At 40.0% G+C, this 23,850-nt stretch overlaps 1 protein-coding gene across 3 annotated transcripts in view; it reads left to right on the top strand.

The window, feature by feature from the left end:
* dtnbp1b (dystrobrevin binding protein 1b) overlaps nt 1-23,850 on the top strand; it is a 65,106-nt gene that overhangs the window by 18,510 nt on the left and 22,746 nt on the right. For 2 of the 3 annotated variants that reach the window (XM_026155641.1, XM_026155640.1), the window contains exon 1: nt 18,480-18,894. The exons of the other annotated variant lie outside the window; for it this stretch is intronic. In XM_026155641.1, the coding sequence (XP_026011426.1) occupies nt 18,729-18,894 (166 nt within the window). In that variant the 5' untranslated portion in view covers nt 18,480-18,728. Of the gene's footprint in view, nt 1-18,479; nt 18,895-23,850 lie in introns of those variants that run through there. 3 annotated transcript variants of the gene reach the window in all.

Genomic DNA, 23,850 nt, shown 5'->3' with positions numbered 1-23,850 from the left:
CACATCTCCCTCACGGCCCACTATTGTTTTGGCAGAACACAGCTACAAATGAAAGTGTGAGGCTTTGCTAATTCGTTGGCAATTAAAGCACAAAGGAAGTCATTTTAATGCAAACTCCAGATATTTCTGACCGGTGAAATGTTTTTATTAGTCTTCCCTGACATCCTGAGAAAAGATTAGTGATCAGTGAGACACCACAGGACAGAATTCAACAGCAGCTATAGTTTTATAAGCTGCTGAATATACAGTATGGTGTCCGCATACTATAATTGCATTTTCTTGTCAGTCTGATTAGATAGAAAATCTTGCACTGTATGCATGATACTACATCTGCACGGTGAAGCATTTATCTCATGCTTCCCCACAGTCTGTAGAAAGTGATCCATCTTAGAGTCACTAGAACAGTCAGCCTGTCCCTAAATGTTACTACTACTACAGAAACATCTTAATATGTCGGCCTATCCTGTAGTTCATTTAATGACAACATTATCTTGTCATTTAATATTCTGTAAAAACTTCTTTTTTTTTTTCTTTAACCTGCAGCTCGGCACCAGTTTGAATACTGACATAGCGTTTTATGAACACCATTTCTACCCAGCATGGAGAAATTCGGCGGCAGTGATCGCAGATTTGCAAAGTTTCCTTGTTTGCTCAACTTTGACATCAAATACATAAATTAGCATCTCAACAATGGTAAGCGGGTGGTGGCGGCGGCAGCAGCAGACCATCCAAAGCAACCGGTCATTTTTATGTTTGTATTCACATCAAACTTTTACAACACGTAATATAAAATCTTGCATAATTTGTCACAGTGAGCTGAATGCCAAACAACATGTGGGTGAATGCCTTCAGTTGTTTGCATTCACACATAACTTTGAGTTTTCCAGTCGACTAGAAATCAACGGTTGTGTGTCCTTGAGATGTTGTGAAGACTGACTGCATAACCAGCAGGATACATTTAAATTATTATTAGACTGGGGTGCTTTCTTTGTCCCTATAGAGGAAAAATTAACATGCGTGTCACAAACTCATTGCTTCCTTCGACATTTATTATACTTGCTGTTTATAGTCTAGTTCATCTTCTTGGTTATGTAATATTTAATTAGCTTGCGTGCTCGCTCCCTGTTCCCTCTATCTTGTCTCCATGTTTGTTTATCTTCTGTCCCAGTGCCAAGTTTGCATGTGTTACTCTGAGTCTCGCTATGTAAGTGTGTTTGTTCCTGTTTTATTTTGATAGTTTTGTGTCTTGTGTGCTTTGTATTGACTTTAACTTCCCTCGATTTTGTTGTAGCTGTCTCACACAGTGTTTCCCATCTCCCTAATTACCTGGTGTGTATTCAAGTTCTCAGTTTCTTTCTGCTCTTTGGCATGTTCCTAGTTTCTGCCTAGCCTGAGTTATTTTGTCATCCTTAGAAAGCGGCTATTGATTTTTACATTTGTGTTTTTGGAGTCCTGCGTTTGGGTCCTCCTTTGCCTGCCACACAGTTGTCCCTGACATATCATTGATGAAAGTTGTGTTGATTTCTTTCAGGATTGCATGTTGTGGTCTTGTTGTGATATTTACAGGGTGACGACTCCTGAAGAATGTTTCAGTCGTCTGGTTTTCCTCCCTTTTGTGGATAATTTATCTTATTGTGGATGGATGATCAGCCAGATCTTGTCAGGTAGAAATTCTTGTACAACTTCCAGCTCCATGCAGTTCTGTAAATCATTTTCTATGGTCCTGTGAAGCCTGAGCTGGTCGCACCAAGTAGTGTTTTGTGAGAAATGATCAGATTTTATAAATAAATGCTGATTTCCTGGTAATTAAACTTTTTCTTCTGAAAAGTATCTTTATTACTTATTCGTTTTTACCATTAAAAATGGCTCTGAGACAATTTAAGGCAGCGACTCATCATGCCACTTCTTGCTCAGTATACAGTATAAACTAGCTGCCCCAGTCTGCATGACCTCTCCACTGGCATCTGTAACTGGAAGTGTTTTCAAAAGCTGAGTAATGCAGTTGAGTATGCACAACCGCCCCATATTACCCGGAATGAACAGCAAACACAAGTCCCTTCTGACACATATGGAGTAAGCTTCACTTTAGATCTGAGTTCACTGAGTCGGGAGGATATTTCTAGGTCAGTGAAACAGACAAGCACTTGTATGCATTTCAGATGTGCTGTAATTTTTTACTCTTCTCTCAGCGATGGAGAGGGTCAGTTTACGCTTTATTTAGCTACATGAACTGTCAGCTCGCTCGAGCAAACTTGCTCGTGTTTTTATTTTCACGGCTAAACCAACATGTCACTGGTAAATGTTTAATTATATAAATGAGAAAGTCAGAGTGAACTCAACTTTTAACCAGGGAGTGACCGTTAAAGTGAGGAAACTCTGTTGTTTAAAAACTTCCCATCTTTAAAAATGCATGACCTGTAGAGAGAAGTATTTTTCTGGACTTAGATGCTGCAGGTGAGCTCACTTTCTGTTTAACGAAATGACAAAGCCTGGTAGATAACCACTGTGAAGTTAATCTGAGTCAGTTAATTTAGGTGTCTATAAAAAAGGCTGGATTTAATCAATATTTTAAATGTCAAAAATATCCAAATTTTGCCACAGCAAACCAGTTGTTGTATTTTAACAGCTGACACAAAAGAGCTGTGATTACTCTGAAAATATGCTGCAGTGTAAAAGAAAGTGACGGAGATGAAAGAGTAGCTTTGCTGTTGGTGTCACTGAAGAGACAAACATTACCTAATCTATACTGCCCTCAACAGGGAATAGGTGAATTCTCAAAGGTGGTGTGAGAAATATGGAGTAAGGTACAGTAGCTGATTAGTGGAGTTGATTTAATATTACATCACTGCTACATGTGCTGTAATTTTATTTTTTTTTTACATTTGACTACATCTAAAGGTAATTAATGGAATTACAGATGAGGACAAAATTATTAGCCTCCTATGATTTATTGATTTATTGATTTATTTTTGTCAAAAAGTGCTTTTATAACATAGCAAGGGATTTTCAAAATGGCATTTCTTAACAGACTTTCTTTAGAAAGCATAAATGACTTCTATTTGCACACAATGACAGAATTATTTCACAACAAACAAAAACGACTCATGAAAAACAGACGTTTTTTTTTATTGGGCCTTGGCACAATTGATGTGCTTTAACTTTGTAATCTTATAAAATCAAGTTAAAACTGAGGGTTACCTTTTAATTTGCATCGTGCCAAAAAGAAAAAGTCAGTTTAGACTTGAGAAAACGAATCGTTAGTGATCACAAAGCAGGAGATTGACTGTTTCTGAGTGTCAAGAACTGGAGTGAGAGGTTTCATCAAGACATTCAAAGAGGGCCACACAGTACAGAACAAGCCTGGCAGAGGTTGGAAGTAAAAGATTTCAAAGTCTGTGGAAAGTGGTGACAGACGTGAGTAAAGACCTCAGAACAATTCCAGAGACACCAGTGAATGACTTGACTATATCTCAAATTGTAGTCTCAGAGAAGATGATGACTGGAACCCTTAACAGGAAAGACTGTGAGGTTTCAGACTGAGAGAAACTTCACTTCTGCAGAAGAGACACCTTCAAAGCCACACTGAAGTACATTACTGTGCAAAAGTGTTGATTCTCCTCTTTATATTTTCCCTTGTTTAAAAATGGCTTCTTGACAGCCACCCTTCCACCAGATGAGGCTTCAGTGAACAGTAGATGGATCAGCTGAAGGTCCAGTTACGTCTCTCAGGCCCCGTTTCAGGTCTTTGCTGGATTTGCTTCCTTGTTTCTTAAGGAAAAGCCTTTCAGATACTGATCATCTGCTGATGGCCTGACACTTCTTCTTTTGTCCTCCACTTGTCTGTTTTTTTCCCCCCCCCCCAAGACATACTGCACACCATGCTGAGATATGCCAAGTTTTTAAGCTAATAGCTGTTTGCGAATCTCACTGGTGGTGGAATAATATTATTTTATATCTGTCAAACTGTTTTTTGGAGATTCGTGTAAGGAAATTAGAAAAAAAATATTAGTTTTGGCCCAGGCTGCTAGAAACAAAGAGACAGGTTATTGATGAAGCTCCTCCACTAAAGACCAGCATGACCAGCTGATGAACCCTGTGCCTGAAAAGAGTAATATTGTTACTGGATTAATTTGTCACTGTATCTGTGCTGCTTTAAAAAAATAAACCCAAACAAAAAACCTGCAAAATCAAACCACTAGATGGAGATGTTGATCTATTTAAATTCTTCACCCAAACAGTTTCTTTTCTCAGTGCACTGTGGGCCTCACTCACATTGTGAAGTGAACCAGGCAGACCAGATTACAGCTGGTGGGGTCTAAAGATTAAAGCCGAGGGAACTTAGGAACAAATAAAGTTCACATAAGTGGTTTGTTTTTATACCACTTATCTGCAGTTAAAGCTGAAATCCATCAAATGAATTCCTTTCTAAATTAAATGCAGTCCTAATGTGATCTAAAGCTGAAACATTGTGTGGAGCTTCCTTAAGCATTTTGAGTTCAGACAGAATTACAGTCTAAATATTATTTATTTAGTTTAATGAGGATAGGGAAATTTAATATCTTAATTAAGAAAATGAGTAAAGTCTCCAGCTTGATATCAGAGGATATTACACAAAATTAAAATATAGAAGTATAGCCAAGTGGCGTTGCTGCAAGACTGTGATTTTCTGTCATTTGGGGCAGCACTGATATTGCATTATGCCAGTAAAAATGTTGGATTAGAACATATTTCACGAGTGTTGGGTAAATTATGGTTTGAATTAGCTCTCGTCCCCAGCTCAAGATGCATTTGTCAAAATCTCCCTATGTATAGATGGAGCATGTCTAATGGCACTGCTAAAAATGAATGGGGGGAAATATTTAAATGATTGGGCAGAGAGAAAAGTATTACCATAACCCTTTCTGATCCGTACATCACAGTAAAGATTGAAAAGAATCATGCCACCCGTGGTTGTGTGTGTGTGTGTCTGTGTGTGCAGTGCACTGTGTGCAATACCCTGGGGATCAGTCATGCTGGGCTTTTGATTGTGGCAGGGCAGTCTCGGTGGAACACACTGACATACTCTCAGTGAATGAAGAAAAGATGGAGTCTGCGTGCGCGGAAAGCCTGCGGGGCTATTTCCCCCCCCCCCCTCACTTCTTTTTTTCCCAATGTTGTTTTTTTGCTTTGTCATATTACACACTCGTTGTGCTGAACAGCTCATTGTTTCCAAATATCAGAGCATGAAATACACACACACACGCACACGTGCACACACGCACAAAATCCTTTTCATAATCTCGTCTGCTTTGAATGCTGACTTTATCCCATTTGACTGAATGAATCTCAATATAGCCTCGCATGAGCACAGTATGTGGGGATGGTAACAGGAAAGAGCTGACTTCCGTATAAGCTCTCGACAGCAATAGGCTGAGTGAGTGGAAGAATATGCTGCCTGTGGATATAATGCCTCAATAAGCCGAAGATGTTAATCTAAAGACCTGGCTCCATGCATCTGGCATTTTTTTTTTTTTCTTTCGTTCTGCACCTTTTGCCATCTGCATTCATCCTGTTATCCTCATTAAACGATTTAAGAAGTTTAAACAGTTAGATTTAATATTTGTTTTTTTTTAACAATATGACAGAGATTTGCTGGGCTTTTTATGGAGCTTGCAAATTAAGGGAACTACAGAAGATCATCTTCCATGAGGCGTCTGATGGTTCACTCGCTCTAGAGCAAAAATCGGATGCTAACCTACTTACAACTGAGGAAAAACAATCTGTGGTTGCTTAAGATTTTCAGTAGTTGCTGTGACCAACTGGTTGCTCAGACGTGGAAACAGAGACAGATTGCCAAAAAGTTAAATCATAGTACTGACCATACGGCGAGTTGGTATCTATGCACATTGATGATTGGATCAGAGCTTTAAATTCAATTTTCTAACAGAAACTATGCGCTTCAGATTAAATGGACCTCCTCAGCTACGCTACGTGTGAAGTAGTTAGATGAGACTGAATCTTGTCAGGAGAGAATCTAAACTTCCCTGTAGATATGTGCTCTGTTATTCCAGCCATGCATACATGCACTGCGTAGCTCTGAATAGCGTAGCTGGACTAAACACTGAATGGATGTAAAAATATTGGTAAAAGAGGAACAGCTGTGTATCCACAACACAGAAAAGTTGCTCTGGGCCAGAACGCCAGTCATTATCTAATCTTCTTTGACGGAGCCACTGGCTGAATGACAATGCCGTGTTTCGGGACAGCAGCAGGGAAAGCCAATCATCTGCTCTATTTTGTATTCAGGCCTCGTCTTCGCACAAAGGTCTCTCTTGCTGTTGGCGTTTTCTGTCAAGTGATATTCTGTTCTCACCGTGTCAGGGCCACTCGTTTATTTATCCCAGAACAAACTAGCACTTTTGATCGGCCTGAAACATTGACATAAGAATTCAAGTACAATGTTTAAGTCGAGTTTTTGATTCACTGATGCTTTTGTGACATTTTTTTTTCTGTGTGCATTTTCAGCAAATATTTAGGGCATGTCATAATTTTATTATTATTACAACTACTATTTATTATCTTTCTATATTACAAGAATGTAATATAGCATGCATAAATATATAAATAATTACACTGTCATCTTCTTTTTGCTGTTCGCTTTATGGGTCGCCACAGCCGTCCCACTGCCTCCATCTCATATCTGCCATCCTCCTCTGTCACATCAACCCTCTTCACGGCCTTCTTCACGACATGCATTAACCTCCTCTATGGGCTTCCTCCTTAACTCCTTCAACATCCTTTGCCCAATGATGTTATTTTAAGAAACATTATTTTTCCCTGTGCATCTTCATCTCTGCCAGAGTTAACTCATCATTAGGGTCCTGCAGCTAAAACGGCTTATTTTGGATTAAACTCCACGATGCCACGCGGCAGTGTTTGCGTTTAGATGTTTGCGTTGATTTGTTTGTTTATTCAGGTTTTATCAGCAGATTGAATGAAGAACAGACTGAAACACAGCTCGTACATCATGAGCTATTATCGTTCTCTCACATTACAGAGTCGCATTTCTTTGTGCGTGTTTTAAGTAAATTTGGGGCAGACTATAGATAAGAGCACTCTGTGTTGTTGATATGCATTACATAAATCACTTTTAGATAAGGGAGTGAGGCTTAGTTGAGCTCAGTTTTCAAAGTCACCTTTTTAAGCATGCCAAACAAGGCTGTTTTCTTGATATATAATATATTGTTGCCTCTAATCACTGTAGATATTTACATTATTAGCCCAGTGGTAGCAGTACTATGTCTTATAACATTATTCTCACCAAAACAGAAAAGTCTTAAGGAGAGGAACTAGTTTCAAAGGGATGCAACATGAGGGCCAAAGTCTGTAATAAAAGGTCAGCTTTTGGAAAAGGTCAGGATCAAGAAGGCTCCCTGTGGCATGAAATGAGGAAAATTCAAAGTGCTAACAAGGGTAGTGACACAGGTCAGGTCATTGCTTGTGGCGGCTGTGTTACGCAGCAGGATCAGAAGATTGCAAATCTCTGTGTTTTAAAAACACGAGCCGTCGCCACAGTGGCTCATCTCCCTCTGTCTCACCCTATCTCAAGCATCCTCCTCTGTCACACCATGCACCCCCTCCATCACTACTTCACTCCTGCCTCTACATTCAGCGTCTTTTGTCCAGTATAGCCACTATCCCTCATCTACACGTGCCCAAACCATCTCAGCCTTGCCTCTTCAACTTGGTCTCCAATCTGCTCAACCTGAGCTTCTATATACCATATACAAGGCTTATATATAACAGAATGAGCTGCAGGTCACCTTCCCAGCTTTTAGACAACATCGAGTGCATAAAATGTGAGACATCAAATAAAAATGTGTTCACATCTTTAAAAGTGTTACCTAAAATAACAAGCATTCAACCTTTAATACTGATTAATGCTGATTTTTATCGGCAGGTACTCTCCAAATCCCTAACAGAAAACCCGTAATATTAGGACCTTTAGGAATACTGTGCATTAGAAGAGAGAATTAATTATAATTTCTCCTGCAAAACCTGTAAAAACTCCCTCATATCATAGTCTTTGCAGTTTTCTCTGCCTGTTCTGAAAATGGCCCATAAAACATGTTTTTCTTGAACAGATTGTGAATAACGAACCGTCCCCACGTCCCTGTCGCCCAGTGGCTAATTTTCAATGGAAATGACGAAGGCTGGTGATTAACATGGGAGCCATATTGCATCCTTAATGATTCCTGAGTATGTGTCTCCTCGAATTGACTAATGCAAGAACAGATGGCCCCATGGGTAAAATCCAGAGACACTCACTGTGCCTGTGACAACTTTGAAAAGTGTGCCTATGAGTCATTTTGTGTCTGAACATTTGCGTGTGTATAAATGTGCCCACAAATGTGCTTTCCCAACATTTGCATCCTGTGGGCCATTGCTCTAAATAAGAAAGTAGATTTAGTGAGACAGCGTGGTTACATAAGAATAAGACAACGCTGCGTTTTTGTTCGAAGTGGGTTTGGGGTTGTTGGGTTTTTGTTTTGTTTTTTTTTGTCTTTTGTATGCCTGCATCTATTGTCACGGGTTGTGGAGGTATCATGGACATTTTAGATGAAAAGGTTAAAGGACCACATGACTTCCTCTGTTTGTACACAGTCTGTCAGCTGTGTATGGAAGCCCGTTTCCGCCACTAAAAAAAAAAAAAAGGATCCATAACTCAAAATTTCTAGTTATTTTCTCGAAATTTCAAGTTATTATCTCGAAATTTCGACATATTAACTCAAAATTTAGAGAAAAGCAACTCGAAATTTCGAGTTAGCGCTGCCAATCAGTAATCTACGTGAATGACGTCATTTCCATGTTACCCGGAAGCTGAAGCCCTCAGCTACAAATGCTACAGCTAAGCTACCGGTATTACATCCAGTCGTGAATGCACAGATTGCTGAGTGTTTTCAGCCTGGCTTCACAAATGATGAAATCCCTGTGTTATTAGCTGAATCACATGGTGTTACTATCAGCAAACATACTTTAATTTGTTGGGATCCGTTTTTGAGTGCGCGGTCCTGCGCCATATGCTTCCGTGTAACAAGAAAGCGACCTCATTCACGTATATTTTTGATTGGCAGAGCTAACTCGAAATTTTGAGAAAAGTAACTCGAAATTTCGAGTTATATTTCTCGAAATTTCAAGATAATAACTCGAAATTTCGAGATAATAACTCGAAATTTCAAGATAATAACTCGAAATTTCGAGATAATAACTCGAAATTTCGAGATAATAACTCGAAATTTCAAGATAATAACTCGAAATTTCGAGATAATAACTCGAAATTTCGAGAAAATAACTCGAAATTTCGAGTTATGGATACTAGTTTTTGTTTTTTTTTTAGTGGCGGAAACGGGCTTCCATAGCTGTGGGCATGGGGATTGGCAGAAACAGTTACAGGTGCTGTGCAAAATGCTCATTTGAGCCTCTAGTTCCTCAAACACCACCAGGATGTGAAACATGTTGACTCAAGAGTTGCAGCAGAAGATGCTGACAGAAGCTCAACTGTTCTCAAGAAAGCACCCACTGGCTTCTGTAGCAGCTATCGAGTCGTTGACATAACTCCATTCTTTGCTGTGGGCAATGTCATAGCATAGCTTCACGAGATTCACAGTTCAAAAACAGTCATTACTTGTCTTATATTCAGACTTTGTGCAGCCTCTCAGTTCATCCAGTACCTGAACCAAACTACTTTAGCTCCAGCTTTCTTTTGATTGGGTGCCCTTTGCAAAGAGGAGGCTTTGAGTCAAGTCAGAATTGCCATTCTTTTGTAAATGCACCATTCAACCTTGGACACGCAGGCCAGGTTTAACAGCCAAGACACAGCGGCTGGGAGCAAGCCGCAGTAACTGAGCGAGCTTAAGTGGCAATGATAAAAACAAAGAAATAAAAACTATTTGCTGTTATGATTTTTTTCATAGTGAATTCTTTCTTAAACATAAATGGAAAGGCGTGCATCTTTGCACCCGTCAGCACAGCCTCACAGAAAGGTTCACCATGTCAGATTTTGGTGATAGGCTTCCACTACCCTGAGGCCTCATGTTGTTAGCCAACGGCAAATAGCCTCTTTTGTGACAGATCCAACTCTAGTGCAGATGCTATTTGTACTAGGTGTATTTGGCTTTTCCATAGTGTCATATAGTTTAACAATAATGTGACTTTCACTGTGATAGATATATCTAAAGCATTTTCTTAATTATTCTCCAACTTCTTGTCCTTTTGTCCTAAGGAGAGGTTTTCTTCATTTTAAGAGACATGGGAAATCTCCTGAAGGGTCTTCTCTAACGGCCTGCTATTCCTATAGGTTGGTGCAAGATGCCTCAGCATGTGACAACATACACTCTATAGCCAGCCATAAAGTGCTTTCCTAGGGGCTCAACGCCTTGTAAAATACCCACGATTGTTTTTCCCACCATGACTGTCCTAGATAGTTGAGGTTACCCTCTTTCTCCCTTCAGGGTGGCCCTGGCGTAGGGGATGTCCAGGGATCATGCATACAAACTCTGTTTCTAATGGATGAGACATTTCATTTCAGTCACACTGGACTAAAAATAGGACGGCAGCCTCCTCGTAACTAGAAAAGATCAGCAGTTGCCTGGCGATGGCACTGAATTTGATCACTTTTGGTGACAGATTGCAAGTAGTTGCAGTGATCAGCTGGTTGCCCTGAGATTTAGCGTGAAACACCGCCATGCTCTGGGCGAACACTTTCGATCTGATCGCAGGTCGCCTGGTGGGACGCAAGCTGTCTCCAAAACCGTTGCGGTCTGACTCAAACTGACTGCAGGCACTCTCAGACAGATGGATAACGTTTTGCAATTGCCATCTAATTTGTAAATGAAACAGATGTTGCAATCAATCTGATTCGGTCTGTGCTGCTGTTTATTATTGCTGTTTTATCACCATCTTGGCACAACAAAGAGGACAAGTGCTGTTTTCCCTATGGTGACTCTAGCATTAGCCAGGGGAAAATTAGGACTTTATGTAGTTGTAAATTTACGATTGTGCCGTTAGTCCTGGACGCTCGGGTTCTGAGAAGGTCCATAGGATGGTAATGAGGATTTGGAGGTCATCGGTCATTCTTGTTGCCCAACTGATTGGGAATTATTGATCGTTTGATTCTCGGTCATAGTTGTCAGACACATTGATTGTGCCATCTGCTGCTATCTCCTCATGGGGAACAAATAAGCAACCATTCAAATCAGAGTGGGCCAAATGACAGATAGTAACTCTTTAATGATTTTTTTGTAGTTTGCTGGGAGAGTAGAAATCAGGGCTTTCAGTCTAAGACAGTCAAGTGAAAATATTTTTATTCCATTGAATTTTATATGTTTCACGTGTGTAAAAGCAGTTCAGCCAGTGTAAAATATCCTAGAATATTACTGATACTGTGGCAGTCTACTTCCTCTTCTTGTCTGCTTTGAGAAAAGTGGCAGATTGTATATGAAATGATACAAATTGCTGTTTCAGTATGTTTATGTGGCGTGGGTGTGGTCCTTGGCCAGCTGCAGAGGAGGCGTGACGCAGTGAGCTCCCGGGGCGGCGCAGGGGCGGGGTGAACAGGTGTGCTGGGATCTGACAGTGATTGTGTCTCTTTATGTGTTGGCAGTGACAGACGGAGACGGAACGTGACAGCAGAGAAAGAGAGCGCGGAGTATATGTGTCCACTACAACCCGAGCTTAATAAAAAGTTCTGCACTGTCAAAAGTCGCTCCGGCTGGTATTTCTTGGGTCCACCGTTACAGTTTAATATTATTCTACTTTTATCATGCTTATTTTTCCATTGTATTGGGTGGAAAAAAACATAGCATGTGGTCTTAACGTGGTGTCCACTTCAACAACAAGCCTGCGGGCAATTATCCCTTGCACTGCATTGGTAATAGGTTATATTGTTATTATTTGGAGCATCTTAGCACATTATTAGCTGTATTTTTCAGCACATGTAGATGGTACAAGCCTGTAGTTGCTGGCAAAAAAAAAAAAAAAAGTATGATGCATTCCTCCTCTAATTATGACCCATTTTACAGGTTGGTACTACACCGCCCACGTGGAGAGCTGCTGAAAAAACAAAAAACAAAAATTAATGAACTGCTGGAAAATATTAGGGAAAATATGTTATAAAGGACATGTAAACAGGATTGCTTTGACAAACACCTGGGTGTGATTTTTATCCGTGAGTGACTCATTATGTCCTAACATATTAGGATGGATGGCAATATCATTTTTCATATTCTGTTATTAGTTTGTCAGAATTATGTGCCTGTGAGCCGCTAATGTGCCGAGCTAATTTTGATCTGCGTAAAAAGTGAATATGCAGAGAACAGTTTTAATCCACATGACATTTCAATGAAGCTGAGGTGTGAATTTTGGCTGGGTTGATGCATCACCCTTTTCTGTTATAGATTTGCAGCTGTCCTTTTCTCATCTTCTGATCTTCTTGCCCCATCTTTAGCTCTAACACAGATGATGTCATATTCGACTCTAGAATGCTTTGGTATGCAGAGGAGTTCATTTTGGACTAAATGACTGCAAGATGCCCCAGTCATATGGCTGCGAAACAAGCCCAAATCACACCACACATCACACCTCCACCACTGATTGATAGTTGTTATGAGGTGGCTGCTTGGTTTGGTTTTCATCAAACTTGATGTGATGCATTATGGCCCTTTGAACTCATCTCTCCAAAGCACTTCTGTTCCAGAAAAGAAGCTTTCTCTTGCAACCCTTCCAAGCTAGCCTTACTTTTTCAGTCTTTTTCTAATTATACTGTTTAAAAGCCCGTAGAGTCTGAGATGTAATTCTTGGGTTTCTTTGCACTTTCTGTGAGCAATACATGCTGACCTTGTTGTGAATTTATCACAAGGTCCACTCCTGGAGTTATTCTCACTGTAGAATGATGTCATGGTCCTTCACAGATTGATGGGCTTCATTGCTGATGTCTGCCACACATTCGCTTTTATAGAGGTGCTCACACCTGTTGATGATCAGTTATCAAATGCATTTTATTAGAAGCTTAAACTATTCATTCATAAGGAAGCAGTAAAGGTGTGCTTAGTTTTCCCCATGCTGCTTCTGTATTTTGGCTCAGTCTTTCTTAAATAAATAACATGATGTCATATTTTTGAGGTTGTACTCGGCTAATTTTAAGACCTGCTAAAAATTAAATTATTGTTTTTATGTCCTGATACATAAAACCTTAGAATTAACACAGGGTGTGCTTCCTTTTTCACATGACAGATTTATGCTCGATCAATTTAAATGAGAGTTTTCTGAAATGTGTCTGACCTGTGTTCTTCTTCACATCTTTGGCAGTAACTTTTGCATTACCTATTTAATCTGCTTAATAGCACTCAACAAGTATGGCACAAGGCAGCTTAATGGGAAATGTATTTAATCTGACTTGCATATCACAGATTGCCCCTGCCTGATCATATGTCTGATGAAAAATAATGTGCCCAGAAGCCTGCAATAGGGACCATATATTTTAGACTGCTGTGTTGGTAAACTGTATTTGTTGCACTCATAAATCAATTGTTAGTGCCAACCTGCAAGAATTGTATTAACCTATCCATCCGATTTCAAGTCACATATCCAAGTTATGGTCATGGCAGTAATGAATCAAGCTGAGCAGTCTAGATGTACTTTCCCACATTGACGTCCCCCTGCTCCTTCTGGCGTTCACATGCCAGCTGGGAGGTGTAATCCCTCCGGCTGTGCTCCAGGATCTCTTCCAGTTTAGTCAAGAACACTCTGAAAAGGAAGCACCTTGGGGGGTCACCAGGCGACTGAACCACATCGAGCTTCTTTTCTCATTGTGGCAAAGCGCAAAAGTCCTCCTGAAACTCTTTCAGCTTCTCTTTTGTTAGCTTGTTACAATGTCAGCAACACTGCACCCACTGTAAGTGAACAGTGTCAGTGTCTTTTGCTCTTGCACCACATCCAACCTCTGGCATATGGAGTAGCAGGAGTGCTAGGGAACTCTCCGACATTTATTAATACTGCAAAAGCTACGTGTAAGTCACAAATCAACATTTAAAGCAGTTAAAATGATGTTAATTTACTGGGATATGTAGTTTGATTCTCTCCTCTCAACTGTTGACAAATAAGGATATGTAAATTGCAAAAAATGGCTAATTTAGGCTACTTATTGAAGTGGTGTTTCTTTGGGACTATCTATTTATGATATAGTCTGTTGGAAGTTTTCCTGTCCTGTTTCAAGATCCTAACACAGCATCAGTGCCAAAGAGCTTAAAATATCCGAGCCTGTCAGAGCCACTCAAACCAAAAAGGGGATTTTCAAAGTGTCACTGAACTGATAGTTACCTCAGCTACATTAATAAAATAAACACTTGCTCATCATTTAATTGTGAAATTTGTGGCACAGGTACATATCGGGCAAACAGGGTCAAACCCACGCCTCCACTCAGGCAGGGAGCTGCGATCAAAAATTTAGGACCATTTCAAAGAACTTGCGGTAACTTCAGCTTCTTTGCAAAGATGACGGGCGGGCGTAAACAAGGAATAAAGATGAATTTAGACTGGAATGAAAGAGTGTGTATGAATCCTATAAAAACACAGATTTTCTATGCTTGCTAAGATATTAGCATTTAGGGAAGATGAAGCAGGTTAGGCCAACTCCCCCGTTAATTATGTTAACAGTAATATGGCAAAAAGAGCAGCGCTGCTCTTTCCCCAGTTTTCGCTGGGCTTCTGGACTAAAGAGTTGAAAAGTTTATGGATGGCCTGGAGAATTTGGCATTTCTCTACACAGATTACATAAAACTGGTAGGCAGAATGTCAGTTTCCAAGGCAACTGTATTTTTTTTTTTATTATTATTATTTTTTGTATGTGTGTCTTTTCTTTCATTCTCATGTCATTTCTCTGAGTGCACTTAGTTTTCATCATCAGCTGATGCCTCTGTGGGTTTCTAAGCTTTAGTAATGGTGGGTTAAGTTTCACATGGGAAAGTGTGTTTAACAAGCTGCGACTTTACAGAGAGATGATGGGGAAGGAGAAGGAGTTCAAGCAGCAAAGAGTTTTTGTATGAATGCAAAAGACTGTTGGATTAAATGAAAATGTTTGATAACATTTATTACTGTAATGTTTAGATATGTGTTCATCTTGTTTTTTGCGTCTAGACGATGTGAGTTGTAAACAGGCTCCAGGAGAATCTCATTATGCTCCCAAATAGTGCTGCGTAAACATTTACCTGCAAATGTCAATGTGTGAATTAAAAGGCTTTTAACTGAGACTTACACACTTACCCCAAAGTATCCACTGACTGATGATGTAAGTGTGATCTTCTGATACAGGGTGGTAGTATATTCACATTACTTTAGAGACAGATGGCTGTGTAGTGATTTTAACATTCATACTATTTGCACTGTATGGACGGTTTAGTTATATTTTCCAGTTTACAGTGCAGTGAAGTTCATATTCTCTGTGGCCCGCCCACACATTTTCACACCACAAGCTGCTTTGTCTCGTTCTAAACATTAAATTCAGCCTTTTTTTCCTCTCTCAAATGAAACTGGGACAAAATGAATACATGAAGAATGTTTATACTTTTAGAAGTATTCAAACAACTTGATTTACAGGTTTATTAAAAAAGTACTGTGTATATTAGTAAAGCCTGAGCACACATATTCCAATGGCTTGCCCCAAGGATCCTATTTTTAGCTGCATTGCACCAGTGAGATATGTTATAGGACGTTACTGCCAAATTTGAACATACTTGGATACTAAATATAAAAGGTAACTCTGCTTGGAAATCAGACACATTCAAAACTGTCGAGTCTCGACTCGTCTAAAAGAAAAGTCTTAATTTGTTCTTTTATAGCTGTTGAAATTCTTTTTCTGCTTCTGTTCAAGAAAGTGCTTTGAGGTATCATCCCATGTTTGATGAATCATATATCTCCATTCCTTCTTGCTGGGTGACGATCTTATGCAGTTTTTAATATTGTTGATACTTTTCTCAAGGCATAACCATTGACTGATGATCATTGGTAAGTAGGTGAGAGTCCTGAGATGGGTTTGGGTATAGAGCTGGACTGATATATCGATCCCACCGATTGCACAGTCATACCTAGTACAAATAGAACAAAACACAGTAGACTTTAAAGTGGATTTTTTTTAAAAAAGTGTAAGAAATGTGCAAGCAAAAAACGAATGACTTAATGAATAAATAAAGGATTAATCAAATGATTACTGCACATATTATTATTGCCCCCCAAAAAGCTGGAGGTAGCTTCCCCGAGGGAGGTAGCCAATCAATGTTAGCACTGATTAAGGCTGTTGCCCTGCTGTCAAAGCTGTCCTTGAGTCTGTTCAGAAGTTCCTGACGACTGTAAGTAACTTCTGCTCAACATACAGTAGGAAAAAACACATACATCCACACGTATACATATAAAAAATATTTAAAAAACAAAGCACCGAACGTGAAAAGAAGTAAGCCGCTGCGTCTGTGTGCGCCGCCATCTTGTTCGGCTGGTGATGTATTAGTATCGGTTTTTATAACAACGGATGAATAGGAATTGAAAGTAAAGACGAGACAGGAGAAACACCCTTCGATCATGTAATGAGTGTTGCTGTTGCATAATTTGTACACCAGAGGGCAACATCCCTGTTGGCAGCTCACCAAGCAGCTGTTCTGAGCACAGCTGAATTAGAGTGTAAAGAGGAAATCCACAAATTGTTGTAATAGTAAAACAAGATTGTTTGTGAACGGCATTGTTACATTATCTTAAAAAAGACTCGCATAACAAATGTCAGGGAACTGTTTATGTTTACTGTGTCTGATAGAAAATCATACGTCTGGGTCTACCAGTAAAAAAGGGAAGTCTTGAAAGGAGTGTAGCAGCTTCACTCACATTTATGACAAGAAGCTCACAGCAAACCTGGAAATTGTCACAGTCAGAAGTCGCTGGGCTTCTGAAAGTTATATAAGAAATTCCTGCTAAAGCCTTGAAAGGTTTCTTTAATCCCCTTTTTCTGTATTGATATGTTGTCCAGCCACAGTGCTATTAACCAGGCTATCCATTAATATCTGTACTTTACCACTGGTGAAAGAAAGAGTTTTAAATATCTCTCAAGGCAGCTCATTTCACTACATGAAAAAGCTAAGTCAAAACAACAGCTGCACACCGCTGCAGTAAAAATTAAAAATATGTATGTAGCGCTGTTGATTAGTTATTCACAAATTAGCTGTTATATTTAGTCACGTTTTTCCATGTTTATTTCTTGGGTTGTGAGTGTGAATCAGGGCAGTTATCTGTTTAATAACTCGCTTTTTGTATTGCATGATTTCATACTCAAAGAGTCCATCCTCAATTCCAGCCGGTGCACTTTTTACCCCTCCCACAGCTCATTCTCTGCTGCAGTTATAATCACCCGTAGCTAATTAAGGGGCTTATAATATTTCCGTTGAGTTGCCTGCAGCTTTATTTGTGCAGCTGTGTCCAAAAGCTATCGATTGTGGCTGCTGGTGTTTGTAGCTTGTTTTCGAGCAGAACGGCCCTACAGGCGCTGAGAGCTTTGAAGGATCCTGAAGATGAAGGGTAAGGTTGACAAGGTTAGCTTTAGAGTGTGTGTGTGTGTGTGTGTGTGTGTGTGTGTGTGTGTGTGTGTGTGTGTGTGTGTGTGTGTGTGTGTGTGTGTGTGTGTGAGAAAAAGAGGTTTTAATTCCTCTTTAAACTCACTACCCTATGTTACTCTAATAAATAAAAACATTATATATATATATAATCTCCATAATACTGTGTCAGTGGCACTTGTAGATCAGAGAGCTGTGTCTTTGCAGGTCCCATCACTTGAGCTCAGCATGCATTGGAAAAGAGGTGGGCAATATGAAAGAAAAGAAATCGGGAGGAGTTAGTGAAGGACATGAGAGGAGGCGACAGAGCTAGGTGGATTTGTGATGCTCTTCACAGCATCATGCTAATGAGGAGGATTATTATGTCCCCCCCCTCAGGCTGTGGAGGCACAGTGTGGGCACAAGTGTGTTTCACTTTTGATGCTGGGATTTGTGTGTAAGGCTGTTCATGTGTGTGTGTGTGTGTGTGTGTGGTACATGACAAAAGCAGCAAGCCTAACCTTTCAGAAATGGTTCTGTTTAGCTACCTTGACATCTTTGCTCTGTATCCACTTTAATAGGTGTTCATAATCCCTATTCATTAAAATAGCTTACTCCTCCAGATATATAAAGTCTGCAGACTGGGTTAAGAGGCATCCATGTGTGTTTAAAGGTCAGAGCCAAATGTGTTCACGAGTTACGATTTCTAAAATTGCTCAGCTTCACACACAAACCTACAAACTCATAAGCGTCTATGCTCCTTATTTTCTATCCTCCTTGCGTACACACCCTCTCTCCCACCCCCTCTTTGCCTTCTCTTTTCTACTCAGGTCCCCCTCCTCCCTCGCTCAGCAGCAGCTAGTGGTATGCTCCAATCGTCTTCGCTCTTCTCCCTTCTCTCTCTCTCTCTCTGCACTGTCAGCCTCAGCAGTCTCCACACCACAGCGAGACACTGGTGCAGCGCTGATCCCCCCACATGCACGTGCATGATTTGTGAGTGGCAGGTTCTTAAAAAAAACAACGCTCAGCACCGAAGTGTGTACAAGTGTGCATGAGAATGTTTTTCTGAAGCATCTTTTTGTGCCGAGGAGCATGTGTGCTGGCCGAGAGACAGTGTGAGGATGCATGGTTGGCAGGTGTTGTCGTGATCGGTGGAGTTTTTGGTGTACTATCGTTGTGTTGTCTGCCTTCCCCCTTCTCCTCCGATTTTGGTTATCCTGTGAGGACAAAAAGCATCCTGCTGGGATGTCCACCTCGCCTGGTGCAAATGATGGGAGCCAAAGGAACTCTTGTAAGTGACTTTATTTCATCTTTTCTATTCGAGGGTAGTGATCTCTGTGTTTTTCCAGGACGTCAAATATCTGAATGGTGCTGATTTTATGCGAAAGAACCTTCCTTTTCCCATTCAAATAACGGATGTTATTTTGAAGGGAGGCCTGGTCAAGACAAAAACAGGACATAATTTAAGTAAATGTATTTTACCGTTAATGCATCGCTAGGGAAACAAAGACTGCACTTTTTACTGACAGTAGGAATGTAATGTCTGCTGATGTGTGAGATTTGGCTTGTGTGACACTGTACTGTATGTAATTAAGAAAATGATATGTAAATTAGTAAAAGTGAAGTAGTCCAACGTGTACAGACTGCTACATGTTTACATGATGCAGCGCTCAGAGGGGTGTGTAATGTGGGAGTCCGTGCGTGTGCGTGCGAGTGTGTTTCCACACATCCTGGAGCTTCTCCAGCTGTCGACGTATCGGGAAAGTGCCGTTCGTCGACTGACAACCAAGACAGCTGTTTTTTCTCAGGAAAAGACAAGATGCTGATGTCATTCGTTACCGTCGAACTATCAAATATTTCATTTTAACACCTGTGTTCGGTGTAGTCGCTGTTAAAACTTATTTATTTTCTTGTGTTTTTGTGTTTTGTTTTTTTAGAATAAGCTTAAAAACTCATACGATGTCATTTTCATAGCGTAAATTGTCGCATTAGTTTCCTTTTGTAAATGTGTTTGTACTGTATCGATAGCTTTAGCTGTGCAGGGCAGTGCTAGGTTGTGGAAACAAGAATATGGCTATACCGTGTATTCAGTGGGTGAAAGTGTGTGGGACTCATGTGCGTTTTTGTGAGTTTTAATGTTTGACTTCATTCTGGCTTCAAGTAACACACACACACACACACACACACACACAAAGGATTGCTGTACTGTAAGTGGGTAATTGATAATACGAAGTGAGTCATTTTGACTCATTTGAAAGCTCAGTGGGAACACACACACACACACACACACACACACACACACACACACACACAGGAATAAATTGACTGTCTTGACTGAGGCACAGATCACAGCTGGGAAAATGGGCCTTCTCTTATTGCTTTCATTATTATTGCACCATCCCCCTCTTCCTCCTTTCATTCCCCTTCTCCTCTGTTATTTTCAGGATGTTATTTACTGTTCAACCTTTCATAACTTGCCTGGAAACCTTCTGTGTGTCTGGGTGATGCATTAATGATCACACAATGACACACCCACCCACAGTAGGTATCAATTGTGTGTTTGCGACTGAGGGCTTTTTTTGTATAATTACACTGTTGTATGTTCTTTTATTTGGCTGAGTAATACTGAAGCCTCCGTTCCGCTCTTTCATGTCTAGTTCTTGGTTGCTTTGTGTTGAATTTGACCAGTTTGCTCCTTGTCAAGGCGCATCCATCACATTACCTTATCACAGAGCCGTGCTTTCAGAAAGAAATATCAAGTGACTGCAGGCTATGATTACTGATTTACTAACCATAATGTTACATAACCAAAAGCAGCATCTGAGGACACAGTGTAACCTAAAGAATAGCTTTTAGGAGAAGAAAACCACAGATTGAACAAGCGAAAAGGAAAAGATCTCATATCTAAGGTAGTATAAATAAAGCAGCCAGCGTGCTTGTGATCATGAAATACAAATTTAGTGCTCACTGCACTGAATTTATTGATTAAACCCTGAAAGCAAATCATCAGAGATGATACGAAGAGAGAGGATACTTATGAACTATTTATGGACTTGTGTTTTTCAGAGCGTCTTTTTTTCTAAAGTGGCAGTATTTTTATCTGCATCCTGTCATCTTGACTCAGTGTGATATTATCAAAGTGTAATGATGGTGCAGATCTCTTCTATCCTCGTTAGTTTGTGTCCTCTGTAAAGGAGCAACAGCAGGCACCTGCCACTGAGATGGATGTGCTGTGTCATCACTTCCTCAGCCAAATGATGGCTTACCTCACCTCTCTGTTCCTCTCCGCTATTTTCCCCATCTACTCACCTCTCTTACCCATCCCCACCTTTCTTTCTCTTTGTGCACGGTTACTGTACACATCTGCTCTCTTCACCACTGGTGTCCTTAATCTCCTCTCCTCTGCCCCCCCCCCCCCCCCCATCGCCCACTTTATCTAGGTTCACATGAAACTTTAATTGCATGTAAATCAAAGCGCTCCAGATATAATTAGTCTTTTGTGCTGCTTTAATAAGGAGAGTCTGCACTATTGAAATATGGTAGAGTAGCAGACTCCTGCACTATCTCAGATAGCTAAAGCCACAGGGCAAACTCAAGTTTTAATGCTGAAGGAAGTGACGTGAACTTTTGAAGTGAAGGTTTTTAGTAACTTAAAAAAAATGTATTCCTGGTGTTTTTTGGTTGTCCTTACTAGTGTAGGGTTGATCTTCCTTGTCCCTGCATAAAAATCTGTTTATGTTCACCAAACAATATTTGATAGGTAAATGCTCATTAAAGGTATCAGTATTGGGACTATGTGTCAGAAATATTGGATTTTAAAATATTGGTGTCTACTTTCAGCAGAACGGGAATGTTGGAAATGTGACAGCGAGCAGGCAGCAGCACAGAAGGTGGGAAATTTTTCATGCTGAACCAATTATTTGCTCGTGCTAAAAAGTTAAAGCTCTCTAAATGACACGATTGTTGTTTGAATCTGGCACTGAAACGAAAATGTCTCCAGTGAGTAAGACACTGTAACTGTATGCTTTTATTTTTGCATACATTTCTCCTCCTAGTTAAACTAAAAGCAGTTAGCTTGTGAATTATTAGCATATTCAAACATTAATCACAGAGCTTATAAACACAGAGTCTGTGCACGCTGACGTGTGTTTAATTTGTCTGATCATTGTCAAAGACGGCCTTTGAGATTAGAAGAGATCAATATTCACTTCAACTGACTCCTCTTCTTGTTGCTTTGTTTTTGCTAAATGACAAAAAAAAATTGATTATTTTTAGACCTTTTTCATTGTTTTCACTGCTAGTCATTAAGCAAATAGGCTCATATTTGCACATTTAATAGTCGGGGGGGGGGGTGTTTTTGTTAATTTACCCACTTGTTGTTGAGTCACACACATGTCAGCCACGGATATGCAATATTTATGACATCTCTCTGTGTGCTCCAGGTTTGTTTATTATCCTTTTGTCCCCCTCTTCCTCCCTCCCTCCCTCTTTCCATGACTCGTTTCCACCTTCCTTCTTTCCAAGTCATGTCCACCTGGCTTAACAGGTGTTGCTGGCAAACCGTTAACAATATGTCTCCTCTAGTAACACTCATAAGTTTACTCATCTGTACTAGAGAGACCGCTTACAGTTTGTATCTGTTGCATAAATTGTAAATTGGCGATTTTTAATGTTTTCATTTGTTACTTTGTTATGCTTTTGTATAACATGTTCAATTTAATTAGGCACGGATGGACAAAGGGACGAGGGAGACAATAAAAAAAGCGAGACAACATTAATGGGGAGTAAAAGGAAGACGAGTACAAAAACAAAATGACATGAACAATGAAATGATAGAGCAAACAAATGACACTAAAGGAAGGAGAGAGCAGCGAAAAGGAAAAGGGATAGGATTGAAAACAGGTGGAGGGTGAAGGAGAGTGGATGATGAGACATGCAATTAGTGACTCGAGAAAAATAAGAAGAGATTAATAGTAGAACAGGCCTTTAAAGACTAAATCAAATCGGGTAATACAGTAAAGAAACAGAATATTGATGTTTTAGAGCAAGACAGACACAATGTCTGGAAGTCTACTAATTGGTGCTGGCTGTGGTGGTGAAATAGAGGAACCCAGCACTCCTCCTCTACAGCCATGACAGGATCTTTCATTAATTTACAAATACCGACAGATAAAAGTGAGAGAACCATCTTGTCACACACGATGTCCTATCATTACTGTAGTTGTGACATATTTTCAGAGGTTTTGGCTTAATGCACTGTGGTTTAAGTGATTAACCTACAGAGCATTTAACACATGTAATATTATTACATAATACCAGAAGCTCTTCAAGCCCTTTTATATGTGCTGTCATATGTGCTTGTTTTTAATTTGGCATGCTAGGATTTCTGCTCAGCCGTTTGAATTGTTGAAACATCTCAGCACATTAAGAAGATATCGGTTGTTTGGTTCAGAATGTACAAAAAGAGGATCGCATGCACTCTCGTCAGGCCATGTGTGAGTTAATGTAGATTGTAATGGAGTTGTATAATCTTTCCGTTACCCTTTTTTAGTATCACAGCTACAAATAAGCTCCTGTTGCTTATCATGCTGAGAAATTATACTCTGAGCTGCGTGACATGACAAAGGAATAAATACTTAGATCCACACAAAGCGTAATGACTGTAATTAAAGGGACAATAGTGACTGATATATAATTTTACACACTAAGGAAGTGCGAGAGGGATGAATCTGAATTTAAGCTGTCAGGTGATTTCAAACACCCTCGCAAATGTGCCTGGCGGTGATGTAAAACTCAGGGACGAAGATGACAAGCTGCTCACACACACACACATTGAAGAGATTAAAAAACACCGTGCATTCTCATGCATAGAGCATCTATCCAAATGTGAAATCTCTTTTCTCATTGCACAGAAAAGAAGCACGTGTAATGGGTGTTTTTGTTTCAAAACCTGGTCACAGATGGTTTAGAAATTGCATTTTCCATCACTGTGTGAGGTACCTCAGCAGGTGGGTTATCACTTTTTTCCTCTTCTCTCCTCCCACCCCTCTGGGAAATGGGCAGAAAGAGGATCAAGAGAAAAGTAATGGTGTGGTCAGACAGCTATAGAGAAGCTCTAATTAGATCCATGGTTGAACAATTAGTATTTGTAGGCGCCTACCAAGGAGAATCTGTCACAGTTTACTTCCTGTTTTACTTTGTGCTTCTGTATTTCTTTTCTGTACATACTGTAAAGACAAGTTCCTCC

This window comes from Astatotilapia calliptera, chromosome 22, assembly GCF_900246225.1.
Source record: "Astatotilapia calliptera chromosome 22, fAstCal1.2, whole genome shotgun sequence".
Classification (NCBI taxonomy): Eukaryota; Metazoa; Chordata; class Actinopteri; order Cichliformes; family Cichlidae; genus Astatotilapia; species Astatotilapia calliptera.
Note: the sequence above shows the minus strand (reverse complement) of the source record. Positions and strands in the feature narration are given on the sequence as shown.